At 37.4% G+C, this 23666-nt stretch overlaps 1 protein-coding gene across 2 annotated transcripts in view; it reads left to right on the top strand.

Moving 5' to 3' along the window:
- Window positions 1–23666, top strand: part of SLC12A2 (solute carrier family 12 member 2) — a 93717-nt gene that overhangs the window by 10863 nt on the left and 59188 nt on the right. For both annotated transcript variants that reach the window (XM_061422900.1, XM_061422902.1), the window contains exons 2-4: window positions 14781–14900; window positions 16154–16229; window positions 16582–16677. In XM_061422900.1, the coding sequence (XP_061278884.1) occupies window positions 14781–14900; window positions 16154–16229; window positions 16582–16677 (292 nt within the window). The remainder of the gene's footprint in view (window positions 1–14780; window positions 14901–16153; window positions 16230–16581; window positions 16678–23666) is intronic.

Below are 23666 nucleotides of genomic sequence, written 5' to 3'. Positions count from 1 at the left end.
AAGTTAAAAATACGTGTACTTGAGCCATATTTTGAGTGCTCGGTACCCACATGTTGGCTGGTGGCCACCATACTGGACAGTGAAGATACAGAGCGTTTCCCTCATCACAGAGAACCTATTAGCCTGTGCTTCCGTTTAAATAGTCACTGCTAGTTTAAAATTGTTAAAACAGTCACTTTTTCCCCCTAATTTTGCATGATATTCTTCCTTAAATAAAGTTGTCTAAACATATCAGGCCCTCAATGAAATATTTGTTGAGTCAGTGGACTTTATCTCTTTCCTCATCTTTAATATTGGAAAGTCTGTGAAGAATCTGTTAATATCGTATAAAGTGTTACATTTTCAAAGCACTCTTAACTCACATGTCTGCATTTGGTCTTCCAGTCTGTCTTTGGAGGAGGTGGGTTTTCAGGTCTTGGAGTAGCAGTTATATTTTGCAAGGTTGTGGTTTTCCTAAGCACTTAACTAACACTTGGTGAGGCTGCATCTCTTTGAAACTAACTTTCTGTCTTCCTTTCCTTTTGTTTGGACCAATGATTCCCAAATTTTAAAAGACTTAACCTGGAAAAAAATTACTCCTCCCTCCCAAAGAATATGTCTTAGACAGATTTTGGTTATCATTATGACAGTAGTACATTGTTGTGGGTTTTTTTTTTTTTTATTGATATACTGAGTGTCAATTTTGAAACATCCTAATATAGGAATCTAACTATCAAAGGTCTGGATTTAACTCTTAGGTGTATTATTGTTTTTCAGTTGCTTAGTTGTGTCCTTCTCTTTGTGACCCCATAGATTGCAGCACTCCAGGCTTCCCTGACCTTCCCATCTCCTGGAACTTGCTCAAAGTCATGTGCATTGAGTTGGTGATGCCATCCAACCATTTCATTCTCTGTTGCCCCTTTTCCTCCTGCCCTCAATCTTTTCTAGCATCAGGGTCTTCCAGTGAGTCAGCCCTTCGCATCAGGTGGCCAAAGTACTGGAGCTTCAGCATCAGTCCTGCCAATGAATATTCAGGATTGATTTCCTTTAGGATTGACTGGTTTGATATCCTTGCTGTCCAAGGGACTCTGAAGAATCTTTTCCAGCACCACAGTTCAAAAGCATCAGTTCGTCAGTGCTCAGCCTTCTTTATGGTTCCAACTCTCACATCCGTACATGACTACTGGAAAAACCGTAGCTTTGACTGTACGGACCTTTGTAGGCAAAGTGATGTCTCTGCTTTTTAATACGCTATCTAGGTTTGTCATGGCTTTTCTTCCAAGGAGCAAGCATCTTTTAATTCCATGGCTACAGTCACCATCTGCAGTGACTTAGGAGTCCAAGGAAGTAAAGCTTGTCACTGTTTCCATTTTTTCCCCGATCTGTTTGCCATGAAATGATGGGACCGGATGCCATGATCTTAGTTTTTTGAACGTTGAGTCTTAAGCCAGCTTTTTCACTCTGCCCTTTCACCTTCATCAAGATGCTCTTTAGTTCCTCTTCTCTTTCTGTCATCTCATCTTGTTTTCAATTTCTCCTAGTTTTTTTTTTCCGTACGTAGTTAGTTGACTGTCAGTCAGGGGTTTAAGTCTTACCCTTTCCACTTAATACTTGGATGATCTTTAGAAAGAGTACCTGCCACCTCAGGTCCTCAGTTTTCTTCTGTAGAAAATGGGAAAGACGTTAATTCATAGTGAGAAATAGCATATATTCACGTAGGAAACATGTGAACTACTAGGTGCACACTGTGTACCAGGTGAAGTTTTGTTATCACGTGTTTCTCCATGTTTATTGCTTTTCTAATACTACATATTTAGGAAGTCACTAACTTGCATGTTTATATCCTTGACAACTTCTGGTTCTTCTTATTTTAAAAATAAAACAATTTAAAATGTAAATGATACAGTTATATCTTCCAGTATCACTTAATAAGTTTTCTGGTACCTTGAATTAAAATGTTCTTTTAAGCTATAGTTTGTTGACATTAGCAGGTTGTATGGAATTTGAAATGATATATAAATTAAAGTATTCTTAATGCATTTTGTTGTAACTCAGTCTTGAACAAGATGGGCTAGGTAGAGGACTGAATTCTTTGACTGTAATCAGCAGTTCTGACTTGGTTCATTGTAAAGTCACATGGTCACAGCATCCACTTTTATCTGTGGCACTTGAGTTTTGAGCTCTGCATTAATGCCGCTGGATATTAATAGACCATTGTTAGCCAGAGCAGATTGGATTCCTGTAAAACAATACTTTGTTTTGAGAGCATAGTCTGTATGGGGGGCATTACACTGAATACACCAATCACCGACAGCACGGATAGGAAATGTTGGTAGCTTTGGGATGATATAATTGGCTAGTGCTTGATGAAAAAATGCTTAGAATAAGCCCAGCCACTTTCACATCTGTATTTGCATATGTGTGCATTCATTTGTAGATACTGATTTGGCTTTGCTTCATAATATTTTAACACTTTAGCTTACTTTAGTATTAAGTAGATGCTACTGAAGTATATGAGAAATTTTTATCTAAAGTATCTTTATGAATGCCTTAGTTCAAAAGTTTGTTTTTCCAATTTAAATAGTATTTTTTTGTGAATTTTAACTTTCTTGAAGTATAATTTGTTTAAATCAATAGTAAGCTGCTTTTAAAGAAAGTAGTGAATTATCTTACACTAACTGTACCCTGAAATGAAGATTTCCCACTCCTCTTTCTGTCGTTAACAATGATTTAATTTGCCTTAATAAAGCTGGGCCCAGAAGTTTTGTTTCAGTTTTCTTATTGTGCAGTGTAATATTAACCCTTGCTAGCCCTGCTCTAAAGTGCTTATCAGTTGCCACTAAAGCAAACAACACAGGGAGGAAGTGCTCATTTATTAAAGACATTTTAAACACCAGAGACAGTACACAGCATTTCTAGTAGAGGGGTCACTTCAGAGCCAGGTTCTTCACGCTGAATCCTGTTGACGTGCTGATGTAGAGGGTATAATCCTTCAGCACGATTCAGCGTGGAGATGCCATATTTGTACGTATAGTCATGTTTTTGTTTATTCTTCCAAAGGTAATATTAAACTGTCAATATTATAAGAAGCACTGTAGTGGAGTCTAGATTAATAGTGTTTTGCAGTATTTATTTTTATGTATTTGTTCAACATCTAGTTATTTGAACTCACCCATGGGCAGTTGCAATAATACAGCACTTGTTTGTTGTCCATAATAATAGCCAAAATTCACCAACCACTTACTTTTAATGTCAGACAATGTACCAAGTAATTAATACATTTTCTTTTTTAACCTTTTAAAGGTCTTTTTAAAATTGTGAAATATAGCAAAGAAAAAACATAAAGCCTGTGTGTAATTTAATCAAAGAATAGACCATTGCTAACACCCCAGAAACCCTCTGTGTACCCCTCTCGAATCTTCCTGTGCCAAAAGTAACCACTGTCCTAACCTAATGGTGATTATTTCTTTGGGTCTGGGTCTTGGTGTTTTGTTTTTTTTAATGTCTTTGGTCACCTTTATGTATTCCTAAGACCCTTAGTCTAGCTTTGCCTGCTTTAAAACTCTACATGGAATCCTATGGTTGGTTTTTATCTGTCATCTTTTGCTCTCTGTGTGTATTTATGATTCATTCATTTGTACTCCTGATTAGCCTCCATTATATGAAATGCTACTGTTCTGTAGTTGTGGATGTTTGAGATTGTTTCTGGTCCTTGGCACTTGTTACAATGCTGACATGAACATTTTAATATGTATCCTGCTTCATTTAAGTGTTGTTTATCTATAGGGATATTTCTAGGAGTAGATTTGCTGGATGAAAAGGTGTGCAGTTTTTTCAGCTTACAAAGATAATGCCCAAACTGTTTTTCCAAAGTTGTGTGCCACTTTATATTCCCACTAGCAGTATGGGAGAGTTTTTTGGGTTCTGTACAGTCATGTTTTCTCACTTTATCTTCTCAAACATTGTGGGATCGGTAATACAATCTCCATTTTACAGATGTGGAAACTGAGAGCCGGAGGTGTTAACTTGCTGGAGTTTCACATAGCTAGTGAGGAGCAGAGCTGGGTTTTGAACCTGGATCTGACTCAGGACTTAAAATTTTACTTGTTACTATTTCAGGACGTTATTTGGAAAAAAGGGATTGCTCATAAAGGCCCATAGAGGCTCAATATTCATTCTCTGTGTCTTTGATTAAAAATGTCAGGAAAAGCCATTTTAATTTATTTTGAAGGAGTAGAGGTAGATGCTTAGATAACAAGAGCTGAATAAATAAATTACCGAGTGTGATATATGCTATGAAGAAAATAAAAGGGGCACCGCTGAGAAGAAACTGTATATTGGGTGATCTGGGAAGGAGGCTACATTTGAGTGAAGACCTAAAGGTTGAGAAGGAGCCAGCCATTTTCAAAGTGTGTTAAAAACAAAGGGAATAGCAAGCAAAAAGTTCCCCAGGAGGAAATACTTTAAAACCAACATTTCAGCAGCAAAGCAGTGTTATATCTAATTAAATATTTTAGTTAGAAGTCTTTCAGTAATTTCCTAACTTTAAAGGATAGGATTTTGAGGATGTACAAAAAACTTAAAGAAAAATTATTAGGAATAGTGAAGTCTATAATTGTAAAAATACAGAAACTTTACTTCTATTTTTTAAATAAATTTATTTATTTTAATTGGAGGCTAATTACTTTACAATGTTGTATTGGTTTTGCCATACGTGAACATGAATCCGCCATGGGTGTACACATGTTCCCCATCCTGAACCCCCTCCCTTCTCCCTCCCCAGAAACTTTACTTCTAAAACAGACTAATATTTACTTTTTCTTCAGTTATGTCAAATCTTACTGTGTGTGGACACAAACCACTAATAATAAGCCTGAAGAATTCTGTGTGGGTAATTTTATTTTTCAAGCCTTCTAGAAAGGGCATGGATGTGTAGGTGGATTCCCAGGGGTCAAGAGGTTGCAATGATAAATCATATATTGGAGGAAAGAACCTAGAATGACCTTAATTCAGTTCAGTTCAGTCGCTCAGTCATGTCTGATTCTTTGAAACCCCACAGACTTCAGCACGCCAGGCTTCCCTGTCCATCATCAACTCCCCTGGCCTACTCAAACTCATGTCCATCATGTCAGTGATGCCATTCAACCATCTCATCCTCTGTCATCCCCTTCTCCTCCCGGCTTCAGTCTTTCCCAGCATCAGGGTCTTTTCCAGTGAGTCAGTTCCTCACATCTTGTGGCCAAATTATTGGAGTTTCAGCTTTAGCATCAGTCCTTCCAGTGAATATTCAGGACTGATTTCCTCTGGGACTGACAGGTTGGATCTCCTTGCAGTCCAAGGGACTCTTAAGAGTCTTCTCCAACACCACGGTTCAAAAGCATCAGTTTTTCGGCACTCAGCTTTCTTTATAGTCCAACTCTCACATCCATACATGACTACTGGAAAAACCATAGCTTTGACTAGAGGGACCTTTGTTGGTAAAGTAATATCTCTGCTTTTCAATATGTTGTCTAGGTTGGTCATAACTTTTCTTCCAAGGAGTAAGCGTCTTTTAATTTCATGGCTGCAGTCAGCATCTGCAGTGATTTTGGAGCCCCCAAAAATGAAGTCTGTCACCATTTCCATTGCTTCCCCATCTATTTGCCATGAAGTGATGGGACCAGATGCCATAATCTTAGTTTTCTGAATGTTGAGTTTTAAGCCAACTTTTTCACTCTCCTCTTTCACTTTCATCAAGAGGCTCTTTAGATCTTCTTTGCTTCTGCCATAAGGGTGGTGTCATCTGCATATCTGAGGTTATTGATGTTTCTCCCGGCAATCTCGATTCCAGTTTGTGCTTCATCCAGCCTGGCATTTTGCATAATGAACTCTGCATATAAGTTAAATAAGCAGGGTGACAACATACAGCCTTGACGTACTCCTTTCCCGATTTGGAACCAGTTTGTTGTTCCATGTCGAGTTCTAACTGTTGCTTCCTGACCTGCATGCAGATTTCTCAGGAGGCACATCAAGTGATCTGGTATTCCCATCTCTTGAAGAATTTTTCACAGTTTATTGTGATCTACACAGTCAAAGGTTTTGGCATATTCAATAAAGCAAAAGTAGATGTTTTTCTGGAACTCCCTTGCTTTTTCGGTGATCCAGTGGATGTTGGCAGTTTGATCTCTGGTTCCTCTGCCTTTTCTAAATAGCATTTAAAAAAATATTTTGTAATTTTATTTATTTATTTTTGGCTGCTTTGGGTCTTTATTGCTGTGTGCAGGGTTTTCTTTAGTTGCGGTGAGTGGGGCTACTCTCTGTACTAGCAGTGCTCGAGCTACTCACTGCAGTGGCTTCTGTAGTCGTGGAGAACGGGCTCTAGGGTAAGTGGGCTTCAGTAGTTGCGGCTCCCAAGCTCTAGAGCACAGGCTGAACAGTTGTGGTGCACAGGCTTAGCTGTTCCGAGGCAAGAAGGATCTTCCTGGATCAGGGGTTGAACCCATGTCTTCTGCATTGGCGGGTGGATTCTTTACCACTGAGCCTCCAGGGAAGCCCTGACGTAGAGCATTTGATCAAAAGAGGTTGCTAACTTGAGCAGCTAACATGGTTTGTAATTGGAAAAAGAATATCCTAGATAACATAGAAACCAAATGATTGATTGGTCTGTCTTAACTACCCTACCACCACAGCATCCAAAAAAGCTTCCAAAGTTAAATAACTAATGTAACTATCTTGGACAATTTCATATTTAAACATTTTACATGCCTTCCAGGTGGGTTCTGTCTGTACACTAGCAATTCTTTCTCATAGGTGGTCTCATGCAGCTGTCTGTAGCAGTCTCATATACACTGTAGACCCTGGGGGAATTTCTGCAAAGCACAAAGAGATTTTTAAAAAATCCCTTCCACTGTCATGGAGTGCAGAACTACTTCTGTCATTTTTTACGAGGATTATATCAGAGACCCTTAGCTTCTCTAGATTGGGAAGCAGAGGAAGGAAGGATGAAGCAAGGTAAGAGTGAAAATAGCTGAGGAATTGGGAAGTATAAGCAGGACAGTTTCTTAAGTTGGGCAATTTGTCTATTGTCCTCCTACCCAAAATAGACAGCTTAAAATAATTCACTTTGGCTCACTCACTGTAGTATGTGGAATTCTCCCATTTAGAAGATTCTCTGCATTGCCACGTTAACAGCTGCATGGCTTGGGTAAGTTAACCTATCAAAAGACTGTTTCCGTCTTTGTTAGGTGGAGATTATATCTATCTCTCAAAGATATTCCAGTTCAGGGAAAGAGGATGTGTACACGTTTAGGGAAATGTCTGGCACACAGTAGGCTTTCAGTAAATGCTGGCTGTTATGAAAGGAAGCCAGACAGATAATAGGAGTCCAAATATACAAAACCAAATTATTGCCTAACCTACAAATCAATTCATATCCAGAGTCAAACTCTTTAAAAGTCATGGGGGAAAAAAATCATCCTTTTCTCTGTGATATTTTCCATGTGTGTATGTAGTTATAGGAAATAATAAGAGAATTGCTCAGAAACAGATGAAAATACAGTGTATTTAACATCTCAGGCAGATTGTTGCACTGTTAAATAGGCTTTTCCTACTTGTTTTTCATTTAGTACAAATATTAATTTGGAAGAATTTGAAACTTCCGGAATGGATTAATGTTTCAGTTCTACTTATATGTGATCACCCTTCATGCTGGACTTTTGAGCTTTTTGGTGGTTGTAGTTAACAGAAATTTTTAGCATTGTCTGCCACAACCACTGGAGAAGGTAATGGCAACCCACTCTAGTACTCTTGCCTGGAAAATCCTGTGGACGGAGGAGCCTGATAGGCTGCAGTCCCTGGGGTCGCTAAGAGTTGGACACGACTGAGCGACTTCACTTTCACTTTTCACTTTCATGCATTGGAGAAGGAAATGGCAACCCACTCCAGTGTCTTGCCTAGAGAATCCCAGGGACGGGGGAGCCTGGTGGGCTGCCGTCTATGGGGTCGCACAGAGTCGGACACGACTGAAGCGACTTAGCAGCAGCAGCAGCCACAGCCACATCAATGAATAGATAACTTGATAACCTGAATAAGGAAAAGCATTTTTGTATATTTAAAAATTTCTCTGTTCTCTGATAGAGAGCAGCTACCACCCTATGCATAGCATCTTCTAAATAGTGTTAGTCGCTCAGTTGTGTCCGACTCTTTGTGACGGCCATGGACTGTAGCCCGCCAGGCTTCCCTGTCCATGGAATTCTCCAGATAAGAATACTGGAGTGGGTTACCATTTCCTTCTTCAGTCTTCTAAATAAGTAGTTGTTAAATGCATTTGAACTTTTATAGCTTTATATCTGCCCCCAACATTGTATTCCTGTTCATGTTTTTTTTCCCCTGTGGCTTAAGATAATTTGGTAAGGTTGATTTACTGTCTAAAAAGTCACATCAGTTGTGTTTAGAATCCAAATGTTACTTCATAGTTCAAAATGCTGTAATGCAGTATAGTTCCCTAGTCTTCATTTGGCAGGGTAAATGATTCATTAGCCCATATTTTGTGGCAGCCAGAAAGTGATTAGCCAGTACATATAATTTTGTCATGTTGGAAAACTAAAGCTATCTAATATTGTTTCTTGTTTTTCTTCTTTTTGCAATTTTCATCTTCAATAATTTTAACTTTGTGTTTCTATGTAAATAAATACCCTATCTTATACAACCCTCACAGTAACTCTGTAAATTGGTGTGTTAGTTTAATAACTACTTTCTAGTTGCCGAGGTAACACTATCTTTTCCTCTAAATAAGTGGACCTTTACATAGAAGCATGCATTCAGTTCAGTTCAGTCGCTCAGTCATGTCCAACTCTTTGCGACCCCATGAATCGCAGCACGCTAGGCCTCCCTGTCCATCACCAACTCCCGGAGTCCACCCAAACCCATGTCCATTGAGTTGGTGATGCCATCCAACCATCTCGTCCTCTGTTGTCCCCTTGCATTCATGAGACCATAAAGCATGATTGAGGTTTAATGCAACATATATATCAGAGATACAGTGTGAGGACAGAAGGAGAAGGGTCCCTAGTTGTAAGAGGAGTTAAGGAATGCTCAGTGGCATGCGCTTTGGTCCTCCACGTAACATGGTGGGTTTGAGCTTCCCAGCAGGTGCCATGAGAGCAGCATTGTGTGGGCGCTGAGACATGTGCAGCCCCAGGGAAACTGCTGCCTTTACTCTGATGGGGTTAACTGAGTGTGTAATCTTGTCCTCGTTGAGAAGTGGCCAGGCATTGAAAAGCCGGGCCACCTAGGAATAAGTTTTCTGCTAATCCTTTTGAAATGTATTAACTGTGAGTCACACTCTCACATTTCTCACATGGCATTCAAAGTTAAATTGCTGGACTACAATCAAGTCATATCAGCTGACTTGATAGTCAAGCTCTAAGAAGGCCCAACTGGTATATGTGGCTGTAACACATTGATCTTTATTTGTAGTTTTGAGACTCCAAGGAGGTGGTACACGTAGGCAGGGATTATTATACCATTTTACAGATTAGGAAACAAACTTTCATAAAGAGGCTGTGACTTGAAAAGAAGCACCCAACCGTTTCTTTGACTGCTTGAGATTTACTGGTATAGTAGAAAATAAAATGCCCTGAATAAAAGATAGAAAACCTACCTTTCATTTTTAGTCTCTACTATAAAAATATGAATTCTGGGAGGGCTGAAAAGTCCTTAGCATGGTTCTTAATAAAATCAATTAGTAAATATTTGTTTAATGAATGAATGGAAGGATGTGGTTGTAGTTTATGCCAGAAACTGCTTTTTGCAACTGTAGGATCTTCAAATAAAAGAATATCAGGAGTTATTTTAAGGGATTGGAACATTTCCCTCTTCAAAGGGTGTCCATATTTCAGCAGCCTTAAGTCTGTCTGGAAACGATATTTTAGTAGCCGTAGATCTCAAGAGAGAGTTTGATACAGCTTTGCTCAGTTCTTTAAAACATCAGTAAAGCAATAAAAACCCGAACATTTTCCCCTCCTCCCAAATTAAAAAAAAAAGTGTGTAGCTTACTGTCTTTTGCCTACTATGATCTACAATTGCTGAGCTGAGATACTTTTTACCAAGGATTTACCAGTTTAATGGTAAAAACAGAATGAATTTGTATAAAAATGGATAGGGAATAGGCTTTGCCCAAATGTGTTATTAGTATTTTTTAACTGTATTCAGAAGTTGCACTGTCTAGACAGTCTTGATTTTCCTTTACACAATAATAAGCCCCTTTATTCAACTTTGGAAAAAGCATGTGATCATAAATCATTCTGATCCCTGCACGATCATCTTTCGTGGGTATTCACATCCTTGTCTAGTGATGTCACAAACACCATCTATACAACTTTGCACACTTAAGATGAAATTTTTGTGGTCTTAAATAACTGGCATGTCCAAAGAAAGAGAACAACTGTGACATTTTAATGTGATATGTACTTAAAGCATTTGTCAATGAAAAGTGCATTGGTGTGCCCATGGTGAGGATGTACACAGAAGATATTACTGCACTCTAGGTTACAGAGCCAGTGAGACGTTTTTAACTGTAATTAAAAAATCCTTGGAGAAGTATTTTTTCCTAAAGCTTTGTTTTTGTCCATTATTGTAAAAAGAAATCTGGCTTCATCCTAGTTTGTCTCTAAAATGCTCAGGAATCTTATGTTAGGGAAGAAACAACAGGTCAATTTGGCAAGAAATTTTTTTTTTACTGAGGAATCATCATTAAACCAACCCCTTGTATTGAAGTAGTATTCTCTCTTAGGTCACGCAGAATATGAACTATGACTTCTGATATGTAAAAGATAATTTAAACCAGTGAATTAAAAGACAAGTTAACTTTTGGATATTACAAACTGAAAAACTATAAATTCTTAAAGACATGCATTGCAGAATAAATTAATTTATATTATAAACAATGTTAATTATTAAGAACTTACTGTCTTTCTGATCAAATACCTTTTTTGATATTTGTGTTCACCAAAACGTTTAAGAATTAAAAACTAATCCAAAAGAGAGAAACTACCTCCCTTTCCTTTTCATTTAGAAAAAAGTTGTTGTTTGTGATACATTGACAATTTCTTTTTTTCTTATATGGTAAGAGCTAGAGTAGTAAACATAATGAACTGTTCAAGTGACAACATCAGTATTTACATAGCAGGCTGAAATTCAGAGGGGACATCTGATCTGGAAATGTATGGGAGCCATCACTTATTACTCGTCACATATGGATGGTGGTTAAAGCTACAGGTCTGGTGAGATGACCATAGGGAAGAAATAGGGTGAAAAAAAGAGATGGGTCTAAGACCAAGTGTTGAACTGACTTCTGCCATTTAAATGCTGGGGGTAAGAAAAATAAATAAATAAATAAATGCTGGGGGAAAGAGGCTGAGAGAGTATGGTATTTCAAAAAATGTTTGAAGAAAGAGGGGTTTGTCAACAGTATCATGAGCTACTTCAAAAGACCTTTGAGAGAGAGACTAAAAAATGTACATTAGACATTATATTTGGTAGCAGAGAAGACTTTGAATGTCTTGAAACATTTCAGTGTTGTAGCATGGTGAAGCCAGATCGGTGAGCATTGATAAATAGACTGTATAGTATTTCAGCAAGTTTGGCTGGGCATTTGGAGGTGGGATGTGCAGTGTATAGCAAAAAGATAACCATGATTAGAGGAGAAAGAATGATAAAGTTGAGGTCGAAATTTGAATATACAAGGGAGAATATCCATAGTGTAAAAATTCTACTTTTCTCTACTCCCTGCAAAGAAATGATGACCATGGAAATCAGTTCCTTTTCATTCTTATATTTTTTGTAGTCTCAGAAAAATGGTCAGTTACTCAGGTTTTCTCTCCCGAAGTTTCTCTCTTCATTTTTTTCCGGTAGCTTCCCCCACTAGCTCTTTATCCCTGGCCCCTCTCCTAAGTTCCAGTCATGAATTTTTTAATAGCCTGATAGAACTCTTTGTTTCATGGCTCCTCAAATTCAGTATGTCCAATTGAATTAATCATTTTCTTTTCAGACTGACATAATTGATCAGTATCTCTCTCTGTTCCATTGAGAAATCCTTCCAGTCACTGAGGGCCTACCTCTCTGGGTCTTCCATTGTTTCCTTTGCCTCTCTTCCCCACCCCATTCTTGCTCCCAGTCTCAATCCCTGCTTTGTAGGTTCAGGTTCACAGGGCTACATTTTGAAAGATTATGTCCCTAAATATATTTGAATTAATTTGGTCCATCTCATTCAATATGGTATTATCCAAAAAATCATTTCTTTTTGACACTGTATTCATTATATGAAAAACAGTAAAAAAAAAAAAAAAAAAAAAGTTTGTCTAAAAATGGTAGATAAAAGATTTTATTTATGTACCTTCTGTCAGTATAATATATAGTCCATAATTGTACATGTGAAATTCTTCTGGTAGTAAGATTTGTATATAATAGTGTGTGTGTGTGTGTGTATAGATAAAATGCCATACTCAACAGTGTCCCTATTTCTCTGAAACTAATGTATTTATAGAAACAAAATGTGTATTCTATGTTGGTTTCCTATTATTTTGGAAATTAATATAATTATAAACCCAATTTCATTAACTTAAATTTGTTGATTTAAATATAAATGACATAATTGATTTTAACTTTTGAATTGTATTTTAAAGATTAATAACACTTTTTAAAGTAGAGCTATTGTAACATGATAAGGAAGTTAAAAGTTTATTTGGACTCATCTTTGTTTTAAAATACATTATTCATGCAGAAAAACCTTATTTTGTGTCTTAAATAATAGTTCATAGTATAGTGGAAAGTAGTATAATTATTGCTAGATTGTCAACTTTGAGGTTGAATTCTAATAAACACCCACAGCAAAAATTTTGAGATGCCATCTTGCTTCTGAATTATTAAAGACACCCACATTAGTACTTAGCCTTAGAGAAAGTAGCCTGTTAGGTACACACATCTTTAGTTTTCTTTGAATAGAAATGGGAATAGAAAGTCTTTCTTCATTATTATAGGTATTGAATTTTCTTGTAATACTTGCAGGTTATATAATAATTTAAACTGTTATTTTATAACTGAAGAGCATTAAATATCCTAGAGTGAAATCTAAGGAACTTCTGGCTATTTTAAAGGTAATTGAGTTAAAAGGCAGACATTTTTGTTCTTGTTTTATTTGGATAATGGAACAGTTGAGTCATCAGTTCTCTTTTGGGGGCAAGGCTTGGGGAACTCATCAGTGATGTCCTACTGTCTAGAACGTAAACGGCGGTGGAGATAAAGCCAAAGTGGGGTGCTGAGCTACCAGGCCCCTGATTACATTTTTCCTGTTTGTACATGTTTCTAACATGTTTAGCTGTTACTGGTTTATGTCAAATTCTACGTGAGAAAGAGGGCTAAAAATAGGCAGATACATTGACTGAAATGAGGAGTAACAGTCTGCAGTCTGATAGAGAAGAGGTGAGAAAGATGAAAAGATGTAGTCATTGCAACAAGTACTTCATGGTCTAGCAATTCTATATGTATACTCAGGATAAATAAAAAACACATGTAGCTCAGTAGTTAAGAATCTGCCTGCCAATGTAAGAGACGCAGGTTCAATCCCTGGGTTGGGAAGATCCCCTGGAGAAGGAAATGGCAACCCACTCCAGTATCTTTGCCTGGGAAGTCCCATGCACAGAGAAGCCTGGCAGGCTGTAGTCCATGGGGTCGCAAAAGAGTTGGACAGAACTTAGCGACTAAACAACAGCAGGTCTTGGTTGACAGCACTTTGAAAAACCATCAGCAACAATGCATTTTAATCTACTTGGCTAGCAGAAGTCAAAGGAAAAAAGGAAGTTTGTATTATTACATACATTTCACTCTGTTGTAACACAAAACTTGCTTCAGTTCATTTTTGTGAGAAAAATTATATTCAGAATTCAGTAGAGTGTGCAACCACTGAAAATGATTCTTTAAAAGGAACTATGGAAAAAAAAAGAAAAAAAAAAGGAACTATGGACAGGGAAAGAGAATGTAAAGAACAGAAACTAAGAATTATAGAATCAGACGTGAAACATAAAAGCCTTAGAGGGAAACACTTGTGAAAATGCACTGTGTCAACCAGTTCATGTCTGAATCTGAGAAAAGTCAGGCAAGAGTGAAGAGCACTGAATGAAGTACTGAGTAAAGACAGCAGTTAGGAGTGAACCTTGGGGTCAACAGAGTCCCACTATCAGCAACTGTACAGAGAAAAGCGTTCATTGGTTCCAAAGAGGAGTTTGACAGTGTTAACACTGAAATTTCAGATATGGGTTGGATGCATCCGGGCAATATGAAGTTGAGACTAGAGAGACAAGGTCTGAATTGACCCACCTGGCTAGCCTATACTTAGCAAATAGTATTCTTTGTGTTCTCGGGATACCACCAAAATGTAATTAAAATTAGAAATTATTAAAATGGATTTGATGTCACAATAAGATTTACAGATTTAAAACTCAATGATTAAGGTTTTCTTCCACTTTATTGATTTACATTTTCGATCCCTGGGTTGGGAAGATCCCCTGGAGAAGGGAAAGGCTACCCACTCCAGTATTCTGGCCTGGAGAATTCATGGACTGTATAGTCCATGGGGTCGCAAAGAGTCGGTCACAACTGAGTGACTTTCACTTTCAGGTAAAATATTTAGAAACTCTTGGTTCTTGGAATTCTGTACTGTGCCCTCCTTAAACATGGTTAAGTGTGTTTAGTGATGATTGTTTTATCAAGTGGTTTTAAATGTTAAATAACTCTTAAGCATAATTCACATTTCCTCTTATGACCAGGAACCTTTTGAGGATGGCTTTGCAAATGGAGAAGAAAGCACGCCAACCAGAGAGGCTGTGGTCACATACACTGCGGAAAGTAAAGGAGTCGTGAAGTTTGGCTGGATTAAGGGTGTACTAGTATGTACCTATAGACCTAATTTTAGAGTCACATATTTCTGTTTATTAGAAAGTCTTCCTAGTATTATCATTAATTCTCAAATAATGTTTTCTCTTCCTAAAACAGTTTTATCTGGTTTTTAAGGAGAACCAAATTAATAACTTATACCTCCTTTTCTTCTGGGTATTAAATTGGGTAAAGGAAATATGCTTATTCATTTAGTTGAATTATACTTGGTTACCTCTGAATTATATTATATTACCTCTTATGAATCTCACATATTGTCACTTCTCAGAAATTAAGTATGAAGCTGTTACATTGATGGGAGCAGCAGGATCAAGGAAGCTGGGCAGGCAGCATAGCTGAAATGTGCCTGCTTCCTTTCCTGCTACCAGATTGTCTTTTGAAGAGAAATGTGTAGAAGTTAAGCAGCAGAATATAGGAGAAATATTTATGTTGAGATCACATCAGTAGACAGGTTTAGGTAACTAAGGTTCAGATTTACTTTTTTTTTTTTTCCCCCTGTGTTTGAATAGGCTCTAAGGATCTAACTAGAGTAGACAGTCTGATTGAGACTCTGGAAGCGCTAAATTAGAGTTGTGTTGACATTTAGGGGAGTAGAGGGAAAGTTCCAGTTCTAGCCATAGTTTTATTGTCTAATTGGTAGAATACATTTTATGCTCTGGGTTGTATTGTTTGCCTAGTCTTAGATTTTAGCGTTTCAGAAGACTATACTGTGTATGAGCATAATAAATAAAAGTAAAAATAAGTTGGGGATACTGTCTTACGAAGAGTTTTGGTTTCTGAAACGTGTCAATAGTTAGCATTTGAGTTGACAAATATTACAGAATTATTTAAGGCTACTTAGAAATTATGAAATGAGGATGTTATTAAGGAGTAAGTTAAAAATTAAACTTACTTGGTTTGAAAAGGCGGAACATACACTGCTCTTCTTTAGGGCTGAAGTCTTGAAATATTCCTTGTATCTTTCTTGTTCATTTGCTTCTGCTGCTTCAGATAATTTGTGTGTGTGTGTGTGTATGTAAAATATATACACACTCATATATTACATCATACTTATACTTTAGTTAGCTCACATTGAAGCTCTCACTAAAGTTCTTTTTAAAAATATCTGTTAAAATCTTCGGATAAGAGATTTAAAATGACTTCCTGTAGTTTTAAAAGTATGTTATCCAGCTTTTGGCTAGTTGAGCATTTACTGTGTATTGTATTTAATTACTTTTCATCTGTGACTTGGCTCTTCCTCTTCTAGGTACGTTGTATGTTAAACATTTGGGGAGTGATGCTCTTTATTAGATTGTCATGGATTGTGGGTCAAGCTGGAATAGGTGAGTGAAATTACATACTGTTGATTCATTTGAGAATGAGTAGGGGAAGTAACTGAGTTCATAAAATTCAATAAAGTTCATAAAATTCATAAAATTCAACTGAGTTCATAAAATTCTAAAGTTCATAAAATTCAATCAGTTGGAATCATTCTAAGCTACATTCTCCTTTGTGTCAGACAGTTGTCTTAATGTCCCTTTTTCTAATTCTGGATTTGATCTAAAATGGGTTAAAAGTAAGATAATTTGTAAGTTATAATGTTAATTCAATATACTTAGACTCATCAGTTCTAGATGTGGCAGATTTAAATGAGACTACAAGTATTCTAAAGTTCTCTTTTCTCTTTCCCTGAAGGTCTGTCAGTCATTGTAATAGCAATGGCCACTGTCGTGACAACTATCACAGGATTGTCTACATCAGCAATAGCTACTAATGGGTTTGTACGAGGAGGTAAATTCAGTCTTTTCACATCATCGTCATTGGATTACTGACACTAAATAAACAGATTTAAAAATATTTCTATTTTTTACCTTAAAAACAACATTTTGGGTTCTATATAGGCAAGAAAATTGCTGCTGAGCACTTCTGAAGTAGATTTTGAATATAAAATTTTAAATTGATCCATACACAAACATGTATGCTTCAAATTGTTCAGGTGTTCAGGTGTCTGGTAGCAAGAATGGAGCTTCTAACTGGGTTTCTTCTCCATTGAGGCACCAATTGTTACCTCCTCCCAGGATTTCGCCCTTGGATTAGTGTTGTGCAGCCTGCATTTGGTCAGTATTATACAGGTGTCACCTTGTTCCTCCCCACTGAAGGAAATGTAGGCAGAAGTCTTTCCTCATGGTCTTAACAGCTTGTGTAAGTTAAACCTGAATCCATACCCTCAAATCCAGCTCTCTTCTGAGGGTACCCTGAGGCCTGTTGTATTGGAGCCCACAAGATCTGCCTTGTAAGGTTTTACTCTTGCCAGGAAGAATACCCAAGACAGCAGGAGAATGGTTTGGGACCCCTGAGAACAAGAAGAAAAGAAATCCATTTTCCAAAGCAGAACTCATCATTCATCTGGAGGGGAAGATGGTGAGAGAAAGAAGAGAAGATGTGTACCAGCTCCTATAAATTCATCATAGCAGATCAACTGAGGAGGGCATCTGCCTGTTCCATCTGCCTCAACTATTTTGCAGATCTGTATTTAACGTTACATACGTACAACTTCTGCTTTATCTGTATTAGTACTTGGAGAAAGAACCAGATTCAGCTTTTCATTTTTCCCCAATCTCTTCATATTATCTTATGTACAAGAGGATTCAGATCACTGTGGCCCTAGCGGAAGCTGGTAGCTCATATCAGTACAGTTATGACTGTGTGTTGGCTGTTTTATGTGTACATGAAGTTGGGGTCTAAGATGTGGGTATGCCCGAGAGTTAATCAGGCAATGCTGAGAGGTTCTTGGTTGCTTGTGAACTAGGTGCCCCATGCTTCATTTCATTCTGCTACTATTACGGAATGGAAGTAGAAGGAGAAATGGATGCAGTATTAGTTATTTGAGAGGATCAGCAAATCATCATCGACTTTCTCCTTGTCTTCAGCCCTTCAAATCTAGGTTGTGAGCCTCAAGGGGATTGGGGCACAGACCCACTGTCAGCACAAACCCCAGACTGTTCTCTATGGGAGTTCAAACTTCTGGAAAGTATAGATTTTCCTGCATTGTGACTAAAAAACCACTTCATGCAGTACTACCAGTAGTTTTTATATATTTTTACAAATACTTCAGAGACTTGTATCTAATCTTCTGTCCTGGGACATGGACAAAGTATGAGAATGTGGAATGCATGAAGCTGTGTCCCAAAAAAGTACCATGTTGCAGTTTTGTCTGACTTCCCTCAAAATGATAAGTCAGTTTACAGAGTAAACTAAAACTATAGGGAAAAACACACACATATAAATATATATATATAAACATAATATATATATATAAAACATATATATATGGAATTATATAATTTGAAATTCTTATGTTACCACTTATTCTTAAATGACAAAGTAAATATGTTTGCTGAGATAATGAAACCTATAGGAAAAGAGAAGCTGTTAATTTAAAGAAATGACCAAATACTTTGAAGCTTTACTAGAAGGCATTGATTTTTCATTTAGATCAGTCAATGATGTTAGAAACCTAGTTGATCTTTTATAGAATATAAGTGAGCTGCATTATCTGCAGTTAAAGTTCCTGTAGATTCTTGCAATGAATGTAAACTCCTGTCTCCTCTATATATGCTTCATAGACTTTGAGATCCCTAACAGAATTTATTTTGGTTTCTTGGTAAAACAGTATTACCACATGGGAAAAAGTGGATATAGGTATAAAACTGGTGAGATTACATTTTATTCTGTATTCATGATTCTAAATTAAAAATACCAGTATGAATCATACAGTTTATCCCCAAAGAGTGTATTTCTTAGCTCTCTCCACAAAAATCACCTGTCAAGACGGTCAGCCCAGTACCAGTGAGCACCCCTAGTGCCCACATTGTGTATTTTCATTCCAAGGAACCAGGGGACCTTGGAGAAATTACTGATTCCATATCCGGGTAGGAAATGTACTAGACAAGTCTAGACATCTTTTCTCATCAGTAAGTAAAGAAGATAACAAAGGCTATTGTTTCATGTTAAAAGGACTGAGGAGCCAACTTGAAAAAGCTAATACTTTGGATAGTTTGAACAGGAGTACTACTAATTATAACTGATTTAAATGAAAGCATAATATAAGATAAAATCCCTAGCTTCACAGACATCACACAAACATACAAAATCTCATTTTTACCTTTGTAGAATGCTAGAGAACTAATTTATTTTGAAAATTGATAAAGAATCTAGTATGAATCAGGTTTTCTGAATGAAAATTTCCTTACCTCAACTCAGTATAAGAAAGAAATGAATAAGAGATTTATCCTTTAGGAAATTATTCTACAAAATAAGTGAAGAAGAAAAAGAAATTGGTTCTTACAATTCTGTAAATGCTTTACTTAATAAGAGCACCTGTGAAGTACTGAATGTGATGTGCCTATAGCTCCAGGAAGCATAGAATAGGCAGGGAAAAGAGGACTTACAAATGAGACTATAGGATGACAGCAGCAAATGCCAGACTGGGAATCTCTCTGCAACAAGGAATCCTTGTTCAATAAAATTTTGCAGGGAGCAAAAAGATAGAGAGGGGGTTATGGTTTAAAACAAACTTTCAGACTTGGTTCATGTATAGATGGGGTTATCTTTCAGTATTGTGGGGCCAGGGGTGCCTACACTGAATGCCCTCTATCCCAATCACTGAGGACTTCTTCCTTGAAAGGGCTGCATAATGGGAGATCAGGGGAACTGGAACTATCTAGAAGGTCAGGGTGCAAAGAGTTAGGTAGAGATGCAATGGGAATAGCAATATCTGCATTGGATGCCCTCTAGCCCAATCACTGAGGATTGAAAGTTGACTATTAAGGGAATTAACAAGAAAATATTTTACTCAAAATATTGCTGATTGTGGTTGCTCTGTTTAATAATTTCATTTTCAGGAGCCCTCTTTTAAACTTGAGCATGTAGTAATTAATATAAACTACTTTGAGGTAGTGTTTGACAGTTTAATTTATTTTATCTTGGTTCTTAATTATAATATGTATTTTTCTATATTAATACTGAATAATATTTTATTCTCATTTTATAAGGTGTGTGCTTCCAACTCCACGGAAGTGTGTGAAATGTGTTTTGTTCTTTATGCCATAGGAGAGATTTAATGTTACTAAGTAAGATCATGGCATCTGGTCCCATCACTTCATGGCAAATAGATAGGGAAACAGTGGAAACAGTGTCAGACTTTATTTTTCTGGGCTCCAAAATCACTGCAGATGGTGACTGCAGCCATGAAGTTAAAAGACGCTTACTCCTTGGAAGAAAAGTTATGACCAACCTAGATAGCATATTCAAAAGCAGAGACATTACTTTGCCAACAAAGGTCCGTCTAGTCAAGGCTATGGTTTTTCCAGTAGTCATGTATGGATGTGAGAGTTGGACGTGAAGAAAGCTGAGTGCCGAAGAATTGATGCTTTTGAACTGTGGTGTTGGAGAAGACTCTTGAGAGTTCCTTGGACCGCAAGGAGATCTAACCAGTCCATTCTGAAGGAGATCAGCCCTGGGATTTCTTTGGAAGGAATGATGCTAAAGCTGAAACTCCAGTACTTTGGCCACCTCATGCGAAGAGTTGACTCATTGGAAAAGACTCTGATGCTGGGAGGGATTGGGGGCAGGAGGAGAAGGGGACGACAGAGGATGAGATGGCTGGATGGCATCACTGACTCGATGGACGTGAGTCTGAGTGAACTCCGGGAGTTGGTGATGGACAGGGAGGCCTGGTGCTCTGCAATTCACGGGGTCGCAAAGAGTCGGACACGACTGAGTGACTGAACTGAAGTAGCCTGTACACTGACTTTAACAGTACCTTTTAGAGATTTAAACAGGTAGAATCTAGAGAAGTGTAGTTTTTTAAAAAATAGAAATTAACTGTCAACTTGTAAAGAAATGTGCTGTTCTGTGCTTAGTCGCTCAGTCGTGTTCAACTCTTTGTGACCCCATGGACTGCAGACAGCCAGCCTCCTCTTGTCCATGGGAATTCTCCAGGCAAGAATACTGGAGTGGGTTGCCATGCCTTCCACCAGGGGATCTTCTCAACCCAGGGATCGAACCCAGGTCTCCCGCATTACAGGCAGATTCTTTACCGAGTGAGCCACCAGGGAAGCCCAAGGATACTGGTGTGGGTAGCCTATCCCTTCTCTAGGGGATCTTCTCGAACCAGGAATTGAACTGGGGTCTCCTGCATTGCAGGTGGATTCTTTACCAGCTGAGCTACCAGGGAAGCCCTGTAAAGAAGTATAATGGTGTCCGATTATGAAGTCTAGGATAAAAATAATACGGAAACATTCAGGGGAAGAAAAAGAGTTAAAACTTAGAAAATGCAAGGTTTTTAGTTTCAGTCTTGATTGGATTATAGTAATAATGGGAGGAGGGTACTATTTGAAGCTATTAGTGGCAAGTTAGAGAACCATCTCCTCAGTCCTCTATTTCCACGGAGTAGAACTAGCACCGCCAACTAGCTGATGGAGTCCCCTCTTTCCTTCTCCTCTGGCATACTCCCTGCCCTAGCCATATACACATGCAGCCCAGAACTCTTTCCCATCCTGCAAATCCTGCCAGTGTTCTTGAAAGCTCCTGTTTTACAGAATTTACAGGTTCTGCAACTCAGATGGTGCTGGCCAGCTTCTACTGTCACTCAGATCTGCGTTTCCTAGATTTCACAGGCCAGAGTTTCTTCTGTCCACAGACAATCTCTGAATATCAACTCATTATGAAATAGAGGACAACCACAGGCAGCCTTTTATAATATGGAGATGTGAATTCTGGATTTTGATTTATAGTGTATTATATGAACTGAGCAATAGAAGGGAACAGTTCTTCAACCACTGTGTGGTTTGGAGCATAAAAACAGAGGTCAGTACACTTTCAAATAAAAGCCCAGACTACATCAAATTTCTGAGAGGTAGTTCTGAGAATCTAAAATCAGTAGAAACCTACCTATGTGACTAAGATCAAATTTTTATATTCCTTGTATTTCAGTTCATCAACAGATAATTGTTGAGTATGGGTTTTAGATTTTTAACTATGAACAGGCTCACATGTGAGACAGAGATTATGTTTCTCCCCACTGCTGTCACTCCCCTCCACCCCCGCTTAGATAGCCACTTGTCTAGCTCCATTTGTCAACAAACTATCTACTCCATACTGAATTAGTTTTGGTGCTGTTGTTGAAAACCGAATTTTCTGTGTATTGTCTTTATTGTATCCTGTTCCATTGATTCGTTTATTCTTATACCAGTTATTCCAAGACTACCCTGTTTTGATTGCTTAGCTTTATAAGTTCTAAGTCTTAAAACTTTGTTCTTTTTCAAAATTGTTTTGACTCTTCTAGGTTCTTTGTATTGCCATGTAAAATTTTTGAATAGGCAGTATCAATTTCTCTGAAGACAGAAAACCTTGCTGGGACTTTGGGATTTCACTCTTAACATTTTTGCCGGGAAAGAATGGTCATGTTAACAATATTGACTCTTCCAGTCTCTAAACATGGTGTATCTTTCTATTTATTTAGATCTTTGTTTCTGTCAGCAGTGTTGTATATTTTTGAGTATAGAGATCTTGCATGTTTTGTTCAATGTATCCCTCAGTCATGTTTTTCATCTGGTAGATGGTAATTGTAAATTTCATTTTCCAAATTTTTTAATGACTGTGTGTAGAAACGCAGTAGACTTACGTGTCTTGGTTCTGTGACTTTGCTAAAGGTAAAGTCGTCATCTGTGAACAGACATGGTTTATACTCTTTCTTTTCAATCTTTAATGTTTTCTTCTCTCCCTCTCTTTTTCCCTCTCCTTCTATTTTGTCAGCCTGTTGAAATAGATAGGACCTTCAGTACCATGGTAAAGAAGCCATGAGGATAAACATCCTTGTGGTGTTGCCAGTTTTAGGGGGACTGAGTTGAATATATCACTATTAAGATGTTAACTGTGGAGTTCTAGAAGATGTAATTTGTCAGATTGAGACAGTTCTATTTCTAGATTGCTGGTAGTAGTTATCATGAATGAATGTTGGATTTTGTTACACTTTTTCTACATCTGTTGAAATGGTTATGTGGTTTTTTTCTCTTATTCTGTTATTATCAAAATTATATGGTATTTTGAATCTCAGTAACCTCGCATTCGTGGCATAAACTCCACAAAGATCAAAGATATATTTGGTCAAAAAAATATTATGGTTTCTGCTACTTTTTACTTGCTAACATTTTGTTAACGACTTTTGAATCTATGATCATGAGAAATATTTGTCTAAAATTTTCTTTTTTTGTCATAATCTGTGTCAGGTTTTGGTATTAGGATTAAGTTCAACTCATAAGGGGTGTTGGCTAGTACTGGTTCTTCCTCAATTTTCTGAAAGAGTTTTTGTAAAACTGATCTTATTTCTTCCTCACTGCTGAAGCTCCCTGGGCCTGTGGTTCTGTGTGTGTGTGTGTGTGTGTGTGTGTGTGTGTGTGTATTTCAAATTTAATTTCTTAGGAGTATTTCAATTTACTGTTCTTGTCATAGTTCTGACAACTTTTTCAAAGAATTTGTCCATTTTCACCTTAATTGATTTTTCTTTATAGTTTTCTGCAACTGTGGTCTTAACTTTTTTTTTTTTCCCCCTACATTGGGCTTTCCTTTTTTTTCTGTTTTCTTAAGGTAGAAGCTTAGGTAATTGATTTCATATTATTTATTTACTTTTAATAGAAGTGTCTTTTTTTTTTTAATATTAGTACTTAAAGCTGTAATTCCTGCTTTAGGTTTATCCCACTAATTTTGATAGGTTCTCT

The sequence above is a fragment of the Bos javanicus genome, chromosome 7 (genome assembly GCF_032452875.1).
Source record: "Bos javanicus breed banteng chromosome 7, ARS-OSU_banteng_1.0, whole genome shotgun sequence".
Lineage (NCBI taxonomy): Eukaryota > Metazoa > Chordata > Mammalia > Artiodactyla > Bovidae > Bos > Bos javanicus.
The sequence above is the reverse complement of the archived record's forward strand: the minus strand, read 5'-3'. Positions and strand labels throughout refer to the sequence as shown.